A 22,148-nucleotide genomic window follows, 5' to 3' on the forward strand; every position below is an offset into this window, starting at 1 on the left:
ATGCTTTCACTAACAGTGTGACAGCTTACACAGGAGGACATCTGTCCCAAGGTCAGACCCCTCCTACCACTCTCCAATTATTCTATTTTAAACACACATCTGGATCACGCCTGGTCCTGATCAACCTGGAAGATGCTATGCTTTCCCACAGAGACTTTACTCTGATGACTACAGATTCTGGTCCCCCACACCATCATGCGCTGTCAAAGACATAGCTGAGAATACAAGGTGCTAGGAGGAGTTGCTGTAAATCCCCCTCCTACACCATGGAGTCAGTCATAGTGCCTTAACTGCACAGGACGACTTCCAGCTGCACACCCTGCACTGCTACTCAGAGCCTCGGCTGTGAGAGAACAAAGAGGCCTCCTGCCACCAATGCCAAGCCCACCAGCCTCTCCCAGCAGCCTACCTTGTAGATGTTGGTCAGCGCGCTCTTACTGGGGAACTTCACCGCATTCACCTGCACGGCTGGGCCTGTCTCGATGACCTCATTCTCATTGCTCAGGGGAGTCACATAGAGCATGAAGGGCTGCGTGGTACCAATGAGCTGATTGTCCACCTGGCACAGGAAAAAGCAGCAAAACAAAACAAGAACAGACAACGGCTCAGTTCTCAGCTCTCTTTTATCACTGAGTGGGGTCTCATCATAGGTAGGACCCTCAGAAAGTACCCCTGCCATTTTACTCTGTCTCAACAGCAGCTGGAAAAATACATCCTCACTGCAGACCAGCAATAACTATAGTAGGAATGACAGCAGAAACTCTCCTTTATGTGGTGAGTACTACATGCCAAGCACCAAGCTAGTCTCCTCATATGCATGACGTGAGTCACAGGATACCTGTGAGGTCAGAGTTACTAAAAAGTCAGGGCTCCGCTGTAGTCCTTACCACAACCTCCTGAGGATGATCCCTGTCCCCATGGCACAGACCAAGAAGCTGAGGAGAGAGGCCCTTGCCTAAGGCACAGCTGGTCCATCACAGAACTAGAACTTGACTCCAGGTCTGTCTGACCCCAAGCCCAGCGCTCCTAACCGTTATGAATGAAGTGAACAGATACTAGACCATGAAAACTAGGGAATCAGAAGCTCAACTGGCTACCAAATGGAAACAGTGGCCTTTCCTGAAGTGGAGTCCGTGCTAGGAATGAAAACAATGATGTCAGTGGCCTTAGGGACTGCTCTCTTCACCCACACCAATCAGCACCGGAACTGAGCATGCATTCTACACCCCACTATGTTTACAGGTGTCAGAAGGCTCCCTGCAGGAAGCAGCCACCTCCACTTTGTTTTCCATCAAAGCTCCGTATCAGGACGAGAAAAGAGAACATTCGTGTACTTTCCACACATCACCTCACATATCCCATACTACAACCGTAAAGGCTAAGATTCCTCCTCTCCATTTACAAACAAGTAAACAGAAGCTTAGAGAAGTTAGATCACTTGCCCACATTCACACAGCTGGTGAGGGCAGAAGAGTAGGGATTCAAATGCAGGCATTTCTGACACCAAATCCTGTGACCCTTCCACCGTATCATGCGGACTGCCGCACAGACATTTGGGTAACCTGTCAGATGTCAAGTTGCAGAGATAAGGGCGAGAGACTGTGAGCCCTTTTTCCTACTTCCACCCTTGCCCCTACCGTGTGCTCCCTGCACAGCAGCCAAAGTGATCTTTCAAAAATACAGATCAAGTCATGTCCCTCCTTCCTTTACACCTGTCAGGGGCTTCCCTTTCTCTTGGGATGAAACCAAACTTCTCGCCATAGCCTCCACGGCCTGCACCACACAGCCCTCCCCTCCGGGTTCGCTCCAACCCCCCCACACAAGCCTGCCGCTTATTTCTCCAAAGGGGGCAACTCTCCTCTCTCAGAGTCTCTGGATTCTGAGGGGACGCGTTTTACCCTACTAGCCTTTTCCATGGCTCGCTCATTCCCTTCCTCCAAGGTTAGCTCTCCCTTCCTCAGGAAGATCTTCCCAGGCCACTTCATCTCAGAAGTAGCACCATCCTTCTGTATTCTTTAGAGCAATTCCCACAGGTGCTAATCATTTTCCTCACTTGCTTGCTCCCCTATTGGCTGATTTCTCCCCTAGGCTGTTAGCCCAAACGGAGCAGAACTCATCTTCTGAGTCATGGCTGTTTCTCCAGAGCCTAGTGCCATGCCCGGCACACCGTTGATGCTCTAGGAATTTACTGAGTGAATGAATCACCTGTCACATCAAACAGAGAAAACACAGAAGTTCTCACCTTACTCTGACCTCTCCTTTATTCTTTCCCCAAACTTGATACAAGATGCAAAAGAGGTACAAATTCTAGTATTATTCTCCCGATTAGATTAGATGCTCCCTAAGGATGCGGACCATATTTTCTATTTTTAAACATTCTTTCTCCCAGCGTTGTAATCATAGTCAACTCTCAAACCTGTTTATTTTCTATGATTTATAGCACACATTAAAGAGGTATTATTGTAAAAAAATTTTTTTGATTAAAAAATTAATGAAATTCATGAAGCACAAATGGCTCCTTGGATCTTCTCTGTAAGGTAAAAAGAGACAAACAAATAGAAGTACAAGATACTAACTTTTTAACTGTCCTCAAACAAATGGGATGTGATTAGCCTGAACTATTGTCTCTCTGCGATATAGGATAAAAACATTTTTCTGAAAGGGGGTTTCAAGTGGATGGAAGTGCATGGTGTGAGCGGGAGCAGAAGGACACTCGGTCATGGGCACGCACTGCACACCGGCAGGAGGAACACAGGCTGCCCACCTGGGGAAAGAACCAAGGTCTAGGTCTTTGGATCCTTCTTCTGGAAATGTTTACCAGGAACTGATTTCCTGGACACGGTAATCCTCGGGGAGGCTGGAGAGAAGGGCTGCAAGCATGATGCTACAAAGAGAACAGCTGTCTTGACAGCGTGAAGACAAAACTCGAGCGGAAACTGTCAAAATCAACCTTTTCAAAACTCCGACAGTTAACCAAAGGCTTGCAACAATCCAGGGATCATTTATTGGAGAAAGTTAGCTCAAACTCAGCAAGAACAGCCAGCTCTGTGGCGTTCCCACGGATCCTTCCCCACCCGCCCTCCCCAGGTCCTTGGTGGTCTCGGAAACCGACAGCCCCACATCCAGGCAGCCAGTGGGGGGCTGAGACAAGCTTACAGCTCCCCCCAAAGCTCCATCTCCAGAGAACTATCAAGTTTTGGGCTTGTCTGGCACCTCTCCCTTTCTTGGTATTAGTAATTTGTGTCTTCTTTTTTTTTTCCTCCTGATCAGACTCCTTAGAAGTTTGCTAGTTTTACTGATCTTCTCAAAGAACCAGCTTTTGACCTTATTTATTTTATTTATTTATTTATTTATTTTATTTATTTTACTGTGGTTGCTAGTTTCTACTTCATCGATTTCCATTGGGATTCTTACTATTTCCTTTCTTCTGCTGATTTTGGGCTTAATTTGTTGTTGTTTAGTTTCTTAAGAGGACACCTGAGTTCACGGTTTCCAGACCTTTCTCCTCCTCTAATAGTGCTATAAATCTCCCTTCAGTAGAGCGTCAGTGGTGTTCCACCAATTTTGACATGTTGTGTTCTCATCTTCATTCAGATCAAAATATCTTCTAATTTCTATTTGTATTTCTTCTCTGATCTCTGGGCTATTCAGAAGTGTGTTTTTTAGTTTCCAATCAGTTTGAGGATTTTTCCAACTATCTTTCTGTTATTTCCACTTTGATTCCCTTGTGATCAGAGAATAGACTGTGTGTCACTTGAATCCTTTTGCACTTGGGAATTGTTTTATGGTCCGGAATGTGGTGTCTCTTGGAAATGTTTCCTGTACACCTGAGAAGAACGTGTTATTTCTGCTGTTGCGGGGTGGGCTGCTGGATCAATGTCAATTAGGCTACTTGGTTGGTAATGCTGTTCAAGTCTAGCATGCCTCTGATGAGTTGCTCTTATTTGATAATTCTAGCAATTATTCAGAAAGGGTAATGAAATCTACTATAATTGTGTACTTGTCCATTTCTTCTTTCAGTGCTATCAGTTTTTGCTTCCTATATTTCAAAGCCCTATGAGCAGGTATTTGAATAGTTGGGATCGTTATGTCCTCCTCATAAACTGTCCCTTTTATCATTAGGAAATTACCTTGGGGCGCCTGGGGGGCTCAGTCGTTAAGCGTCTGCCTTCGGCTCAGGTCATGATCCCGGGGCCCTGGGATGAAGCCCCGCATCGGGCTCCCTGCTGGTTGGGAAGCCTGCTTCTCCCTCTCTCACTCCCCCTCTTGTGTTCCCTCTCACTGTGTCTCTGTCAAATAAATAGAATGATATTTTATGCTTATAATGATAATATGCTAGCTTTGTAATAGATTCTGACAGGCATCTAGCCGTTCCCACTTTCTTAAGACTAGTTCTAGCTCAGTATATCTTTTTCCACTCTTTTCTTTTTAACCTGCTGTGTCTTTATATTTAATGTGTTCCTTTGAGGCAGCATATAATTGGATCTTGCTTTTTAATCCAATCTCATCATCTCTGCCTTTCAACTGGAGGTGTTTATAGCATTCACGTTTATTTAATTGCTACGGTTCAGTTTGAATGAGTCTACCATCTTGCTATTTGTTTTCTATTTGTCTCATCTGTTCTTTCCCATGTTTTCTGCTTTTTCTGCTTTGCCTTGGGTTATCCATCTTCTCTCTTTTGTTGGATTATTAGTTGTAGCCCTTTGTTGCTTTAGGCTTATAGTATTCATCTTTAACTTACCAGTGTACGTTCAAATGACAGCATACTACTTCAATAGTTAACATACTTCCATTTCTCTTCTCCAAACTTTATGCTATAATTGTCATTCACTTTACTCTAACATATTATAGACCCTGAAATGCAGTGCTATTAGTTTTGTTTAAGTAGTTGATTCTCTCTTAAAGAGATCTAAATAATTAGAAAATAATCTTATATTAATTACTTGTGTATTTATCATTTCAGGTGCTCCTCATTCCTTTGTGTAGACCCAGATTTCCATCTGCTACCATTTCCTTCTGCCTGAATGATGTTATTTAACATTTTTTAAGCGTGAATCTGCTGATAATGAGTTCTTCTAGATTTTGTATGCCTAAAAAATTTTTATTTCACTTTTTTTATTAGCTTTTGAAGCTTTAATGTAGATATGATTTCTGATAGGTTTTTAAAAATACTGGAAGTAGCTTCCAGGCCCTCTTCTTCTAAGGATCTTCGGAGATTCATAAAAAGTACAGATTTGAGGACGGCAGTTACCATCCAAGGAGGACGAAAATTCAGTGACTTCCCCAAAATAATTAACATTGAAATACAAGTCCTGATTACTCTTATTTTCTTTTTCACAAAATGCTCCATAGAGTTTTAAAAAGACACAAAAGGCGTTTTTTATTTAGATAAGCCTTTTAAAATATAAAGTAAGACCATAAAGCAGTATGACAGGTTTTCTTCTGTCACTTAGAAACTCTAGAGAAGGCAATCCCCAGAACCCTAGAAGTCTGTGGAAATCTCTTCCTTTACAATCAGGATAAGATGCATCCAAACAGGAATCAAGGGATCTGGGTTCCAGCTGCCATCCTGCACGGTGTGATCCTGAATAAGTCTCTCAACTCCTGGATAGCAGAAGCCCTGTCACAGGATCAAAGGGGATGACTGAGGTCATCTTGAAGATCTCTTCCAGTTCTGTTATTTTGTAAATGTGATGAAATCGGACTAACATATTCCAAGCTGTTTGGGTTAGGGATGTTAGAACCTATATTGAACGTAGACTACTTTATTTTTCTTTTTTTTCCCATTGTTTTATTGTTATGTTAATCACCATACATTACATCATTAGTTCTTGATGTAGTGTTCCATGATTCATTGTTTGTGCATAACACCCAGTGCTCCACGCAGAACGTGCCCTCTTTAATACCCATCACCAGGCTAACCCATCCCCCCACCCCTCTCCCCTCTAGAACCCTCCGTTTGTTTTTCAGAGTCCATCGTCTCTCGTGGTTCGTCTCCCCCTCCGATTTACTCCCCTTCATTTTTCCCCTCCTGCTATCTTCTTCTTCTTCTTTTTTTCTTAACCTATATTACATTATTTGTTTCAGAAGTACAGATCTGTGATTCAACAGTCTTGCACAATTCACAGCGCTCACCATAGCACATACCCTCCTCAATGTAGACTACTTTTAAAATCCCTACTTCCTTTCTGAGTCCTGTTCTTAAATTTATTTTTTTCCAAGTTCTTCCATGCACTGAAATATATTTCCCTATTTAACAGCCTCTTCATTAATAGCAGTTAAAAGGCTTCTCAAGGATGTATTTCTCATAACTTGCCTTTATTTTGTTTTCGACTTGCTGCTTTAATTTCTCCAAGATCTCTTCTGCAGTTGTGGAGGCCAAAAGCGTCACTATTTCTTCATGAGATTTACCACCCTTATCCAAAACCACGTCACTCTTCCTGAGCTCCAAGACCTTGGAAAGGTACCAACAGAGCTGGACATTAGCCTCTCCTTCTGACAGGGGTTGGGGGTAGGGGAGACTGCGATGGCCATGCTCATAATTCCACTGTCACATGAGTTATAGCATTTTGTTTGGACCCAGGTTTGGCATGGATGGCTATGGTGACACAACCTTTAGGATCAAGCGCCACAGGACCTAAGGGAGGAAGTGTTCTCTCTGGCTCCTTGCTCTGGTTCGTACCCTTGTTCGTCACACCAGCCTTCTTGGGCATCTCAGTGCCTAAAAGGGGCTGGGCAGAGGCTCCAGCCCCACGTCCAGACACGAGCTGCCTCAGCCCATGGCTCAGCACAGCATCCCTGCCAGGAACCAGGCGGAGGTGATCCACTCTTGTTTTTGAGAGATATATTCGCTGGGCATAGAATTCTAGGCTGACAGTTATTCCTCCTTCCAGTACTTTAAAGACATTACTATTTTCTCACTCGCATCATTCCCAATGAGAAGTCAGCTCTCATTCTCACTTTTGCTCCTGGCATGTGACAGGTCTTGCTTAACCTGGATGACTCATCACTGCTTTTGAGTAATTTAATTAGGATGTACCTTGGTGGTAGTTTCCTTAATGTGTGTGCACTCACACATGCACGTGTCTCTGTTCATGCTTGAGCTTCTATCTGTGAGTTTAAGTTTTCATTAAATTAGGAAAATGTATGGCCAAGATGTCTTCAAATATTTTCTATATGCCTCCCTCTTACTCTTGGCCTTCGGGGACTCCAATCATCCATGTGTTAGGTTGCTTGAGGGTGTCCCATAGGTCACTGATGCTGTTTTCTTTTTATGGATTATTTTCTTCTGGGCATTTCAATTTGGACAGTTTTCACTGCTATGTCTTCAGGTTCACTAATCTTTTTTTTGTACTGTGTCATCTGCTATTAATTGAATGCAGTGTGTTTTTCATTTCATTTTAATCTCTAGAAGTTTGAGTTTCTCACATCTTCTATGTCTCTACTTAACTTTTTTGAACATGTACAATGCAGTTATAATAACAGTTTTAATGTCCTTTCTGAAAATCCTAACATCTGTGTTAGCTCTGGGTCCGTTCGACTGATTATTCTCATTATAGATTGTGTTTTCCTGCCCCTTTGCACACCTGGTAATTTTTGACAGGATGCCAGATATTGTGAATTTTACTTTGTTGGGTGCTGGGTATTTTTGTATACCATTAAATCTTGAGCTTTGTTCGGGGATACAGTTAAATTACTTGGAAACAGATCGATCCTTTCAGACTTTCCTTTTATGATTTGTTAGGTAGGTCTGGAACAGTGCTCAGCCGAGGGCTAATTACAGTTCACCACGAAGGCAAGACTTTCTGGAGGACTCTTCCTAATGTCACATATGTTATTAGTGTTTTTAGTCTGGCTGGGGGAACAAATCCCATTCCCAGCCCTGGGTGAGCAGCAGATACTGTCCCTGTGAGATCCTTTTGGATGGTTCAGATGGTAGTTTCCTTACATGCATCACTGATCTGTCCTCTGCTGAATGCCCCTCTGTAGATCTCCTGAGTCTTCTTTCTGTGTAGCATGCTCCTCCCAGGTATGCTGCCCTGTGAAACTCTAGATGCCTTCGTCCCCAGACTCTCCGCCCGGTCTGTTCAACTCATTCACTCTGCTGGGCTCTGTCTTAGTCTCCCCTCCAAGTGCCATGGCCTGGAAGCTTTCTCAAGGCAGTAAGCTGAGGTGAATGCAGGGCTTAGCTCTTTTGTTTCCCACCTCTCAAGGGTTACGGTCTTTCAGTGCCTGATTTACAGTGCCTTGAACCTGTTGTCTCCTTATTTTATCTGGACTTGGGGGCTGCTTCAGGTAGGAGAGTAAATCTGGTCCCTGTTAGTACATCTTGGCCAGAAGTACAAGTCCAGTTCCCTTATTTTTTTCTCCCTATAACGAACGCCAATTTCTCTAACGATGGTTAAATGATTTCCTGTTATTTTTTCCTATGGGCAAATGGTGAACCATGGGCTACTTTCCTCCATGCCACTTGGACTAAATTATCTAAGTTACTGATGAACTGGCTACTATATAGAAAAATTGGTGAGACAAACATAGACAGCAACAATTATTTCCATAGAATAATCTTTTGAAGGCCATAAAAGATATCTCTGCCAAAGCATTAATGTTCTTAGGACACCAAACACTGGATCTGGTTGGGTGCTCAGCAAGAAAATAAGGAGATTTAACAAGTTCTGAACTACCCCCATTACCTGCACATCCTGTATGCTGAGCTCAAGCATATGACTTGTTGCCAACTGCGTATAATGCACATTGATTCCTGTAAGACTTGCAAAGACCAGTTCTTCTGGGACTTTATTAATTAAGGACAACCCAATTCCACCTTCTAACTTCACAAGCACCTGAAAGGAAACCAAAATACAACACAGTTTAAAACAGAGGTCAAGGTAGCCAGGAGAGTGCAAGGAAACAAACGGCTTTAAATCCCTCTACTTTACCTCTGAGCAGGTAAAAACCCAACTCCAGCCTCTCACTAGGAGACTTTCTCTCTGGGCACAGTGCCTACTCCATCCAGAACTCCAAAGTGATATGATATGATAATACCTCTTCCCAGAGACTGAGGACATTCTGCATTTCATTATAGGAAAATAATTGTTTGAGAATCTTTCTCCCTATTTGGGATGCAAGCTTTTAGTAAGCCATTCACTGGACTTCCGTAATATCCGACATGGTGCTTTACACGTAGGTCCTTAATTTTTTTAAAATCACTGAATGGAATAGGAGAAGATATTTGCAAATGACACTACAAAGGGCTGATATCCAAGATCTATAAAGAACTTTTCAAACTCAACAACCAAAAAACAATCAAGTCAAAAAATGGGCAGAAGACATGAACAGACACTTCTCAAAAGAAGACATACAAATGGCTAACAGACACATGAAAAAATGTTCATCATCATTAGCCATCAGGGAAATTCAAATCAAAACCACACTGAGATACCACCTTACACCAGTTAGAATGGCAAAAATTGACAGGGCAAGAAACAACAAATGTTGGAGAGGTTGTGGAGAAAGGGGAACCCTCTTACACTGTTGGTGGGAATGCAAGTTGGTACAGCCACTTTGGAAAACAGTGTGGAGGTGCCTCAAAAAATTAAATACAGAGCTACCCTATGACCCAGCAATTGCACTCCTGGGTATTTACCCCAAAGACATAGATTTAGTGAAAAGAAGGGCCATATGCACCCCAATGTTCATAGCAGCAATGTCCACAACAGCCATATTGTAGAAAGAGCCGAGATGCCCTTCAACAGACGAATGGATAAAGAAGACGTGGTCCGTACATACAATGGAATATTACCCAGCCATCAGAAAGGATGAATACCCAACTTTTACATCAACATGGATGGGACTGGAAGAGATTATGCTAAGTGAAATAAGTCAAGCAGAGAAAGTAAATTATCATATGGTTTCACTTATTTGTGGAACATAAGGAATAGAATGGAGGACATTAGGAGAAGAAAGGGAAAAATGAAGAGGGGGAAATTGGAGGGGGAGACAAACCATGAGAGACTATGGACTCCGAGAAATAAACTGAGGGTTTTAGAGGGGAGGGTGTGGAGGGATGGGTAAGCCCGGTGATGGATATTAAGGAGGGCACATATTGCATGGAGCACTGGGTGCTATACGAAAACAATAAATCATGGATCACTATATCAAAAACTAATGATGTACTGTATGGTGACTAACATAAAAAATAAAATTAAAAAAAATAAGCATAAAAAAAATCACTGAATATCCAATAAGTATATATCTTCTTTTTTTTTTTTTTAAGATTTTATTTATTTGACAGAGAGAGCAAGCACAAGCAGGTGGGGAGCAGAGGGAGAGGGAGAAGCAGGCTCTCCACTGAGCAGGGAGCCTGATGCAGGGCTCGATCCCAGGACCCTGGGATCGTGACCTGAGCTGAAGGCAGACGCTTAACGGACTGAGCCACCCAGGCGCCCCAGTGTACATTTTCACGTTTACCTCATGTTCCTTTTCAAACTTTTCACTTTCCAAGGCCCAAACAAGAGAAAGAAGAAGAAAGATGACAAGAGAAAACTGGGGCCCCTCAAAAAATCTAGTTTGCTTATTCTTGACCTTGTATAAATTCAAATAGTTTAGTTTTCTTCATTTTCATCTTACTTTTGCAATCATTATTACATTCTGATTCAACTTTAGCTGTCATTTAATTAACATATTCACACATTCATGTTGTGATGACATAAACACCAGGAAGCAACAGCTATATTTGGAATTCAGAGGGCAGAAAGAGGTCTAAAACTGAGAAAACCACAGCGCAAAATTCTACAAAATTAATGATAAAGAAATGAATTTGCAATACTTAAAACTTACTTCCAATTCCTGCTCTGTGTCTGGATTCTTTAATTTCTGTACCTCTTGTTCAGTAACAGGAAGTTCATCCACTTCGTATGATGAACGGTCACTTTTCCGTTGGGAGAAATCTGTTATCTGAAGTCAAATAAAACACTGTACTAAGAGGGTTCATACTTCCACAGTGAAACCCATTCCATGCTCAATAGTCCTATGGAAGTTAATGGTTTCAGAAGCGCTGCCAAGTAAGACTTGGGTAATAATGAAGTAAACTTGGTTTTAAGTCTACATGGCAAAAGCCAAGGTACAGACCTCGAGAGCCCCATAGAGGGGGGCTAGGCATCTACAGGTGATCTAGAATTATTGGTCAAGTCAAAATATACAAACCTCAAGATCACTGCATTCAAGTTTGCTAAAAGAAGGGTGCTTTTAGAAGAGGTATTGTGGATTATGACATACTATCTCGGAGAGTTCACTGTTACACACCAGCATCTTTCCTTTTTCCCTCAGCTCTCTAATTACACCATGACCTGATAAACGTGTACCTCCAGCACAGATCTCTCCTCTGAGCACCAGACCCATATTTACACTGACTTCTAGACATTTTCACGTAAATAGCATATAAGTCCAAAAGTCTGTAGATAGCATATAAGTCCATATAAGTCTCCCAGAAGTCTGCTCTGTGTTCATATCTTAGTGACATGGATTATTGTCCTCATAGTTGCCCAAATCAGAATCCTGAAAGCCATTCCTGACTCCTTCCTCTCTCTCATCCTCATCTTCATTCAATCACTAAATAGGTCAGACTCTACGTCTTAATAAGCTTCCATTTCTGCCTGTTTCTCTCCAACCTCTTTGGGCCCACCCCTGCCACACCCCTGCTATTTACTCTAGTTTGGGCTGCCATAATTTCTCATCCAGATCACTGCAGTTGCCCTCAGCTGATCTATCTCCAGTTTTCATCCACTCCAATCCTCCACATTGCAGACAGAAATGAGCAATCTAAAATAAATTTCTGGTCATGTCATTCCCTGACTCCTCATTGCCAGAGAAAAACCACAAAATTTGCAGCATGTATCAGGCTTTTAATAATCTGGCCCCTGCTTCTGTCTCCAGCATTATCTCGGAGCGTACTCTCTGTGCCCATTGGACCATTCCCCTTTTATTGCCAGGCCTTCACTTATCAACTTCCCAAATCCTATATTATTTCTTTATTATGTTTTTGCTTATTGTTTGTTTACCCCTCCAGGATGTGAGTTCCAAGACTGCAGGGAGTTTTGTCTGTTTGTTCAGTAGTACGTGCTCAGTACCAAGAACTGCGCTTGGCTCTAATACGTGTTCAGTAAATAACTGTTGAATGAACACTCTTCTTATTAGGGCACAGCCCCTCCACCTTCCCTTTTCGATTTGGCTAACTCCTTTCAGTCAACCTTTAGATCTCAGCTTAAATATTACTCCTCTTAGGAAGCCTCCACGTCTAGGAATACGAATCCTTCCTGTATACTCTGCAGAACACCCTCCACTCCTGCTTTGAAAACAAAATACTGTCATTGTCTGACCAGGGACCTCATGTATCTTTGTTGTTAATATATCAATTATAATATATAATGACCGATAATAATAATATGTACCATTCTTGGCATTGCCTTCTTTAATTCTTATACTTTTTAAATATCATCTTATGTTTTTATACTTCAATTCATGTAACAACTTTGTGAAATAGGTCCTACCCCTATTTTATAAACGAGGACATCATATCCTCATAGCCAGCATAAATGTTTTCAATAAATATTTGTGGAATGACTAACCAATGTGTGGGGGGAAAGTACAGTGAGATTCATTTAGTTCTTATGATAAATCATCACCTGGAGTGCTCTAGTTGGTCCGTCTGGGATGACTCTGATGGATAACATTCCAGAACCAGGCCTCAGTTTTTGGTTGATAAACTGTTGTTCAGGTGGAACTGGCCCCAGAAGCTCCATGGAAGTATCAGGACCAAGAACAACTTCAGCTCCATCAAACAAACCAGAAAGCCCTCCTTTGGCCTAAAAGAATAAAGATGTGTAAGAAAAGGGAAAGGCCTCGACTTTGACAATGTAACATGTCATTTGAAACAAGTTATCAAATTTGAATTCTCTTTTGAAGCGTCATGATCAATTTTTATTTATTTATTTATTTTTTAAATTTATTTTTAAACTTTTTTTTTTTTTTTTTATTCATTTGAAACACAGAGGTACAGAGAGAGAAAGCATGAGCAGGGAGAGAGGCAGAGGGAGAAGCAGGCTCCTCGCTAAGCCCGGAGCCTGATGTGGGGCTTGATCCCATGACCCTGGGATCATGACCTGAGCCAAAGGCAGACGCTTAACCATCTGAGCCACCCAGGTGCCCCATGATCAATTTTTAACAAAGCATTTACTATTTCTTCAGCTTTACTGAAGGTGAAAACCAGGAGGATTACCTGGGCAAGATGGAAAGTTATGCTATATGAATTTAGGGAATTCTGAGTAAGAATAGAGCATATTGGTTTAGTAATAACTTCCAGTCATTAAAATAAGCTTTAAAAAAAGTACCAAAACCCTGTTTCTGAGTATTCTCATTCAGGTTTGCTTAAAAATCTAAAACATTCTGAAAATGTAGCAATTATAACTATCACTCAGCTTTCTAGTAAGAAGCAAATTCTAGAGTTGAAAACCTCCGCAAACAGGCCTACGGTTGGACTGTCAGCTCAAATATTCAAAAGATGGTGCCTCTTCTAAAATGAAACAGGGAACGGTGAATGTCCTCTGAGAGCCAGCTATTCAGACCTTTGGAGGAAAGTATCTTCTTGCTCTCTGCCCCAAACAAAACAGAAGTCTATGGGACCATGCCTATGGGACACAGCAGATACAGGGCTAGAGAAGATAATGGCTAGCGTGTCTTGATCCCCTTTGTTTTTAAATACTGAGTAATGAAAAGGCAACTCTGAGCTGGGTTTACAGAACAGATTTCAACACGGAGAAAGCTTTTTACGATTGTTATAAGTTTGGAAAGAAAGTGCGTACACAACCTTATCAGGGCAGTGTCAGATGTTTAATGCCTTCAATTACTTTATTTAGAATAATATGATCGAAACAAGCTTATTTCCCTAACCAAAGCACACCCTGCTCAGCTGAATGCTGTTATTATGGGGTCATTCACAACCACAGGAATGATGAAAAAAGATTCAAGAAACAACAAACACCAGCAAAGGATGGGGGTGGGGGTGCTGCTCTACGAGAATCCGAATTACATGGGCTTTAGGAACAAACCGGAAGGGAAGTCCAGGTCAGACCCGGGGCCCAACAATTACAACGTGCCCTCTCTTGCCTCCAGAAGCCTGAATTGTATTGCTAATTGAAAATCACAAATCCATTCCAGATGTGTGCTTCATAGAAGTAAGCAGCTTGTGTTTGACAGAAAAAGCTCAGGGCAGGAGAGATAAAGAAAATAAATCTCACCAAGCAGCAGGCGGAGGCTCCTTCCAATTTTGCTCATTGCCCTGGTGAACAACCTCCCACTGTGAAGGGACAGCCTGGTGTCCACCAGGAACAAACACACTAAGGGTCCTCTAGCCAGGGCCTGATGCTCTCCTGTTTACCTTTTGGGTAAAGCCCTGGGCTGAGGCAGAAACTGCACCACATCACACATGTTCAGCTATATGCCCAAACCTCTGTGACAACTTCCTACCTCCTCATCCCATAACCCTGGTCTCATTTCTGGCCTGAAGCCAGAAGGGCAGAAAATCCAAACTCCTGGTCATTTTCTAAACACATGTTTTCTTATGACGTCCCCGGCAATTTATCATGGGATAGACTGGTGGAGGACAGAGGAAACTGACCAGCAATCTTCATTCTGACATTTGCTACAATAATTAAATGCTTATTTGGGCACCACTAAGAATGCAGAAATAAACAGAATCTAGAGAATGCAGAGCCCATGATGACTGCTTACCATTGCCTAGAATACTTCACAGAAGACTGTTGTAGATATTAGATTAATTCCACAGGCCTAAAATTAATCCACTTAACTTAGTGGTGGGCTTTTAGCTGGCATTTTTCTTTCTTTCTTTTAAAAATTACATAGGTAATTTTTTTAAAGATTTTTTTTTTTAAAGATTTTATTTATTTGAGAGAGAGAGAGCGAGCACAAGTGGGGAAAGACAGAGGGAGAGGGAGAAGCAGACTCCCCGCTGAGCAGGGAGCCCACTGTGGGACTCAATCCCAGGACCCTGAGATCATGACCTGAGCTGAAGACAGACGCTTAACCAACTGAGCCACCCAGATACCCCACATAGGTAATCTATACAACCAAAGAAAAATAATCCAGATAAGCCAAGAAAAAAAAAAATCCCACTACTTATGGGCAACCATTCCCAATACATTTCTCATAGATCACCTTCAAGAATATCTTCCCTGTAAATACACAGATGTACAACCAAAGTTCCTTGACCTTCCTGACTCTAACGAAATAATGCGTACTTGCTCTGTAATGATCTCTATAATCATCTCCCCCTTTCAGTGTATTTATCTTAATTGAGACTTTGCTTCAAAGAAGGTTCAACCACTGCTTGCTGCAACTGAGGGTGTCAAACACTACTGACCTGGACAACCAACCCGTGCAGGCCACAGGTCAGTTTTCCTTCCCGGAAACTCCACGTCTGAGTTGTGCTTCGCCTGCGATCCGGCTTTCTCAGCATCAGTGGCTCAAATCTGGAAGACAGGACAATGCAGTGAGTCGTCGGAGTCAAATATGTTAGGCATGAAGAGAGTTATCAGGATCGTGGTTTTGCTCTTCTTTCTTCCAATATCCTCCACCCTTAAAACCTAAAGGGCAGGTAGCCTGCATCCCATGCAGCGAGGTATCTCTTAAGGAGGAAAGAGGAATAAGACAAAATGGAAAGCAATGAACAAGGGGCCACGAAGGAGTACCGGTACTTTTAAGGATTCACAATAGATGTGACAATCAGGTCCCTGCATTCCCACAGTGACGAGCTGTCATGCAGTTTGAGAAATATTTTCTAGAGGTTTTTTTCCTATTTAATTCCCAATTATTTCTATTTTATATTGGGTTTTCAGTTGTAAGTCATGTAAAGTACTTACGGAAGTGAATAAGGTACCAACTGAAAACAAACACACTGACCTCATAAAGAAACTAAGGCATAAACAAACCAAATAACTTATTTTGTCCCCGATAATGGATTCAAACCCAAGGATTTGGTCATAAAAACACATTTGATTATTCTCTCAATAATTTATTTCTGCTTTTGAAATATTTAACAAGAATTCTTAAAAAGATTTTTAAAAACCGGCTCATTTCTAGGGAAGAATGGAGGATAGAGGTTTGGTGGGAAGAGATAATTCACTTTTTCATAACATACCCTTCTTACTGTTTGACCTACATGGGCATTTCAACAACAGCTTAACAAAAATAAAATAAAGACCCAAAAGTCATATTTGGGAATGTGACGGGTCTCTCACTGAAGAAAAATACAAATCTAAAAATACAAATTCTTACTTCATTTACATACTCACTTTTTGGCGTGTACCTCCACTGAAACGGAGTTTGGAAGCAATGGGCGTGCATCAAAAGTTGCCTAGAAAAGTACCTGTTGTCAGTTACTGCAGCAAGACCAGCGATATCCAAGATGGCGGAGCCCTCCGGGGAGCGGGCCGCAGAGGGCTTATTGGGGTTGTGAGGCACTGAAGATCCCTCGTGGGCCAACATGCCTGTGCCGGTCATCCTCCACAGTTGGGAGCGCTTCCCGGGCTCCTGGGGGCAGAGACACATGGACAGAGCCAAGCTTCAGGTAAGGATGTCAAGAGCTTCACACGAGGGCTAAGTTCTCAAGTGGAAACTACACTCGAAGACATTTTCCACATTATATGCATGCTTAATTCTAACTTCCACTGTTGTCAGTCCCGAGCTGCACTCAGGATGAAATATGCTGAACTCCTGAACCAAACATTACAAATAATATATATTTTAGGAATGTATGTTTTCATATACTTAGTATTTTGTGAGCAAACTAGTGAATCGAGGTTCAGTCCAATCTCCATTAGCTGCATTGCTAGGATAACTGCTGTCCCAGATGGTGACCCTCGGGTGCCCCTACCTTTGAGAGGGATCCAATTATATAAAGTATATATGATATTCTTTATATTTGATCACCGGTAATCCTAACTGGCAGACAACCAGAATTTACCAGATGTCTTCTCCCTTCCCGTGTTTATAATGGAAGTACACTATATTGATGGTTTCTAATTTATAAACTGTATTCAAATATAAAGTTGACTGAATTCAAAGGTTATACTAAGTTGACTACTGTTAATTCTAAATATAGTTTCTTCTTCGGAATATTTTATAAACAGCACTTGGACTTCCAGGTCAATCCATGGAAGTCTATGAAATCCATTATTTTCAAGAAGTAAAAATAATAATGATAATAATAATACTTATTGAGAATTTACCATGTGCCAGTCACTGATCCATGGGATTTACATGTGGTAACTCATTTAATCCTTAAAATAATCCAATAACGTATATCCTATTACCATCTTTACTTATAGGTGAGGAGGTCACAGCTCAGTGAGATGAAGAAACTCTGCCATGGTCACCTAACCAGTGGGTGGAGGAGTGAGGACTTCATCTCCACAGCCTGATTTCAAAGACAACACGCTTAACTGTTTTGCTCACACAGCCTTTCTAACACAGTCCAGATATTCTAGTGCAGTAACCCCTAACCATCTAGAATGCTTTCTGTGTGAACATACACTCCAGCTAGCCCTGTCAGGATCACATCCACTCTCACCAGCCAGGAGCTCCTCCAGAGCAACAAACACGTATGGGTAGCGCACACTGAGTACTGGGGACCATGCTGCCCCTGTCTGGAAAGACAGCTCCTACATTACATTCTAACAGAGTCAAAACTAATGAAGTCGTACGAGCGCCAGACTCAAATGCCAAGATCTGAAACGCAGCTGCACCAATTACTAGCTGAATGACCTCGGACAGGTTACTAAATCTCTCAGAGCCTCTGTTTCCTGATCTGTCAAAGGGGGAAATTAAGCTATCTTGTAGGGTTCTTGTTGTAAGCATAACAAATAGAAGGCACTTGGCACAGGGTGTAGCCTCACGAAATGTTTACTGTGTTATGATGACTATCGCCCGGCACTTTAGGTACTTCATCTTAGTTGATCCGTCTCACAAACCTGTTAGATCAGTAAGAAAATAAGGCTCCGTGAGGAATGTGAAATACCAGATACTGTATATCTTTAAGTGGCAAAACCAAAACGCAAAGCGAGAAAGATACGATGCTCTTTCTCCCGTGGGCTCCTGCCTCCTGCGTCTGTAAAGAGAGAGGAAACCGAGCCGCACACCTGCGGCCCCCACATGCTCACTTCTCTGTTCTCGGTAAGAGAAGCACCTCTATCCACGGTGCCCAAACCACGTGGAAAAGCAACTCAATTATCCTGCAGGTGTTCCAGATTGGGAGTCAAAGCACAGATGCCGGATGAAATCAAGTTTTCCTACCTGGATTCCTCTACTGTCTGCCCTTATGTGTAGACTCATCAGAGTTAGAAACTACCAACATTTCCATCTAAAAATCTGAAATAAGTCAATCAGAGAAAGACATGTATCATATGACCTCACTGATAGGAGGGATTCTCAATCTCAGGAAACAAACTGAGGGTTGCTGGAGTGGTGGGGGTTGGGAGGGATGGGGTGGCTGTTGATGGACACTGGGGAGGGTATGTGCTATGGTGAGCGCTGTGAATTGTGCAAGACTGTTGAATCACAGACCTGTACCTCCGAAAAAATAATACATTATATTTTATATTTTTTATTTTATTTATTTACTTATATTTATTTTTATTATATATATTTATATATACATAAATATATATATATATAAGAAGATAGCAGGAAGGGTAAAATGAAGGGGGGGAATCGGAGGGGGAGACGAACCATGAGAGACGATGGACTCTGAGAAACAAACTGAGGGTTCTAGAGGGGAGAGGGGTGGGGGTATGGGTTAGCCTGGTGATGGGTATTAAAGAGGGCATGTACTGAATGGAGCACTGGGTGTTATGCACAAACAATGAATCATGGAACACTACATCAAAAACTAATGATGTAATGTATGGTGATTAACATAACATAATAAAATGAAAAAAAAAATCTGAGATGTACCATTCTCCTTCCACTTCCCTTCCCACCCTCCTTCCCTCACAATTTAGCCTGAAAACCTTGAGATGACACTGAGGAAGACAGAAGTCCATGGGGACTGTGAGTGTTGGCAGTGGGGGGAGGGGGTGGACAGCCCAGAGTGTGGTGTTGAAGCCCAAGGTAGGTGATGGTCCAGTCCTCCACGGGACTGGAGGCTGGAAGCTTAGTGTGGGCCGTCAGAGGCAGGGAGAGGTGAGAAGAGCATTCCTGTGAGGGTTGGAGGTTGAAAAGGGTGCTTGCTGTCTAGGACGTGGAGATCAGAGTCCAAGCCAGGTCCCAGCGTGTGTTCACACAGGGGATTGGGTGCAACTCTGGTGACAGAAAATGGGTTACATTCAGAGGAAGTGATCAAATTAGTAAATACGTTCTTAGTGCTGGACAAGGGACTTACAAACATGGGAAGGGAGAAAATTAGGATGAATTTGTGATGTTGGACTGGAATTGGAAATATCAGTGTGAACTGCTGGTTCTTAAAATACAGAGATAGAGAAATATGCAAAATATATAAATACTTATATAGAATATGTGTGTGTATACACATGTATACTCTGTATGTACATGTACATATATCACAGTGTGGGTGCGGGCACTCGTGTGTATGTACACATATGCCGTGCGCAGAAAACCCCTGGCTCTATCTCCTGGGAGAGCCTGGAAACGACACTACAGTAGCAACAAGTGCACCTAGTGTACGCATCTTAGCTTTCTAACTTCCACTCTCTGCTAGGAGGGATCGGGGCTCCCTGAAGAAGGGGCAAATCCAGAAATGCAGAAAGGAAAGTACAGATGAGCCCAGAATAACCTGCTGTTAGAAAGTACAGACGTGTTCAAGGAATGAGGGGTATATGTCAAAAGGACACCGAAGATAAAAGAGCTCCCACTGGCCGAATATGGGAATTAAGCATTAAATATATCCTGACAGCAACAGGTAACCCACTGAAGAAAAGAAGAATCCATCCTGATGACATACACGAAGCTATGGACCACACTGACAGCCCTGCCCAAAATTCTTACGGTAGAGACCTAATCTGAAATTTTGATGGTATTTGGAAATGGAACCTTTGGGTGATAATTAGGTTTAGATCAGGGCATATGGGTAGGACTCTCCTGATGGAATTAGTAATTAGTGCCATTACAAGGACAGGCACCAACGAGCTTGCTTTCTCCCCCCACCCTCAGACTCTGCCATTTGAGGACATAGTGAGAAGGCGGAAGTCTACAAGCCAGGAAGTGGACCCTCAGCAGAGAACCAAATGGCCAGCACCCTGATCCTGGACCTCCCAGCCTCCAGAACTGTGAGAAATGAATTCCCATTATTCCAGTCATCCAGTCTATAGTGTTTCATTATGGAAGTCTAAGCCAATACATAGACATAATACACAGAAAATCTGAAGAAGATGAGGATATCTACACAGTTTCAAAGTACCTGTCCACAAAGTATTTACTAAATACAAGGGAAAGAGAAAAACTTTGCTCTACAGTACAGAAGGTTGGCAACCACCACCTTCATCAAGTGCTAAAGTTAACATCAACAGTAACAGGACAAATCAAAATCACAGCATCCCTTCTATAGAATTTCTGCCAGTTTTTCTCTGAGTTTGAGATTCTTTCAAAATAAAAAGTAAAAGGACAAAAACCAACCAACCAACCAAAAACCCAAAATGTCAGACTTTCTACTGTTGGTTTCCAGTTGAAGAGCAGAGGACCCTTTCCTAATGCTAATTCTTGGAACATAGCCTAGTTTGGGATGTCAACGTAACTCATTTAGATCTACCCTCCTATGTACCAGTTTTCATCCTCATCAAGGGAAATTAACAGCAGTAAAAATGTTATACAAATTATAACATCTTTTTCAAAATGTTTTTCCTACTTCATAAAAAAAATCTGTTTTTGTCTGCTTCACAGTCACCTAGCCCTTGGAAATTACAGTTATTTATCATTTCTGTTTTGCTGATCACACCTGGTGCTCGAATCCCAGCTGGCAAATCACCTTTACTCCTGAGCCTGTCTCCATTCATGCTAACATCCTCATCAACTTGAACATTCTTGGAAAGCCATCTGACAACATCATTTCCAAGGGCTCTGCCATTTTTTTCAATTCACTTGACTTCTGTTGGACCTGCTGCTTTTAATTTTTAGATTATTGCTTTTCAAAGTTTTTCTTCTTCAGAATTCCCAGTAAAAGCCTCCAGACCCATTTACTTTTAATTACTATGCCTCATGGCCTCTTTTAGTCATCACCATTCCCGAATCTTATTTCCAAAATGCATCTCACACATAGGCATAGCCTTCCACAAAAAGAGTGTGATAACACTGTAAGCAAATCTGAATTATATGACTTTGAACTGAATATGTACAAGAAGACATGCAGAAGTACTGATAGAGTGACAGAGGGGTGAACCTTGGACACATCAGGCTCAGTGCCAAGAGGCCACTCAGAAAACACCATTCATATGGAAGTCTAGAACAGAGAAGTACAGAGAGACAGAAAGTGAGGTTAGTGATTGCTTAGGGCTGGGGAGTAAGAGGAAAATGGGGCAAGAGCGCTGGGGAGTAAGAGGAAAATGGGGCAAGAGCTGGGGGAACAGGGTTTCTTCTAGAGGTGATGAAATGTTCTGGGATTGAGTGTGATGACACTTGTGCCTATCTGTGGGTATACTACAAACTCCAAATCGTACACTGTAAGTTGGGGGCCTGTGTGCTGTATGAATTATACCTCAATAAAGCTGTTCAAATATAAAAAGTGAATTAAGAACACATTTAAGGTTTCATTTGATGTACAAAATTTGAAATGATTTGAATCTGCCCCTTTCCCCAATTAAAAATTTGAGAGGAGTTGCATAAACTCAAATCCAAATGAAGCTACATCACTGACACACATTGATACCACTTTTGGTTATAAAAGGTGTCCTTTGTCAGCATTAGGGCAATGGGGTGGTAAAGACACATTCACTTACCAGGGTTATTTTTGGATTGTGTGATTTACATTATGGAAAACCTTTGGGAACACAGCCTTCAGGGAAATGTGATTTAAATAATCAGAGTTGGCAATCTCCCTCCAAGCAGGGAGCCCGATGCGGGGCTCG

The 22,148-nt window shown here is 42.0% G+C and overlaps 1 protein-coding gene and 1 pseudogene across 3 annotated transcripts in view; both read right to left on the reverse strand.

Annotated features, from left to right (window-relative positions):
• VPS13D (vacuolar protein sorting 13 homolog D) overlaps nt 1–22,148 on the reverse strand; it is a 243,374-nt gene that overhangs the window by 95,560 nt on the left and 125,666 nt on the right. For all 3 annotated transcript variants that reach the window (XR_015768017.1, XM_028108376.2, XM_028108375.2), the window contains exons 55-60: nt 16,442–16,605; nt 15,437–15,545; nt 12,684–12,863; nt 10,840–10,956; nt 8,694–8,843; nt 410–559 (exon numbers count right to left, since the gene is read on the reverse strand). Coding sequence is in view for 2 of the 3 variants with exons in the window: in XM_028108376.2 (XP_027964177.2) it covers nt 410–559; nt 8,694–8,843; nt 10,840–10,956; nt 12,684–12,863; nt 15,437–15,545; nt 16,442–16,605 (870 nt within the window). In the remaining variant the exon portion in view is untranslated. The remainder of the gene's footprint in view (nt 1–409; nt 560–8,693; nt 8,844–10,839; nt 10,957–12,683; nt 12,864–15,436; nt 15,546–16,441; nt 16,606–22,148) is intronic.
• LOC148164564 (UPF0235 protein C15orf40 homolog pseudogene) lies at nt 6,269–8,018 on the reverse strand (annotated as a pseudogene).

The sequence above is a fragment of the Eumetopias jubatus genome, unplaced genomic scaffold (assembly GCF_037043125.1).
Source record: "Eumetopias jubatus isolate StellerSeaLion01/CBP00866 unplaced genomic scaffold, mEumJub1_p1.0 scaffold_4, whole genome shotgun sequence".
Classification (NCBI taxonomy): domain Eukaryota; kingdom Metazoa; phylum Chordata; class Mammalia; order Carnivora; family Otariidae; genus Eumetopias; species Eumetopias jubatus.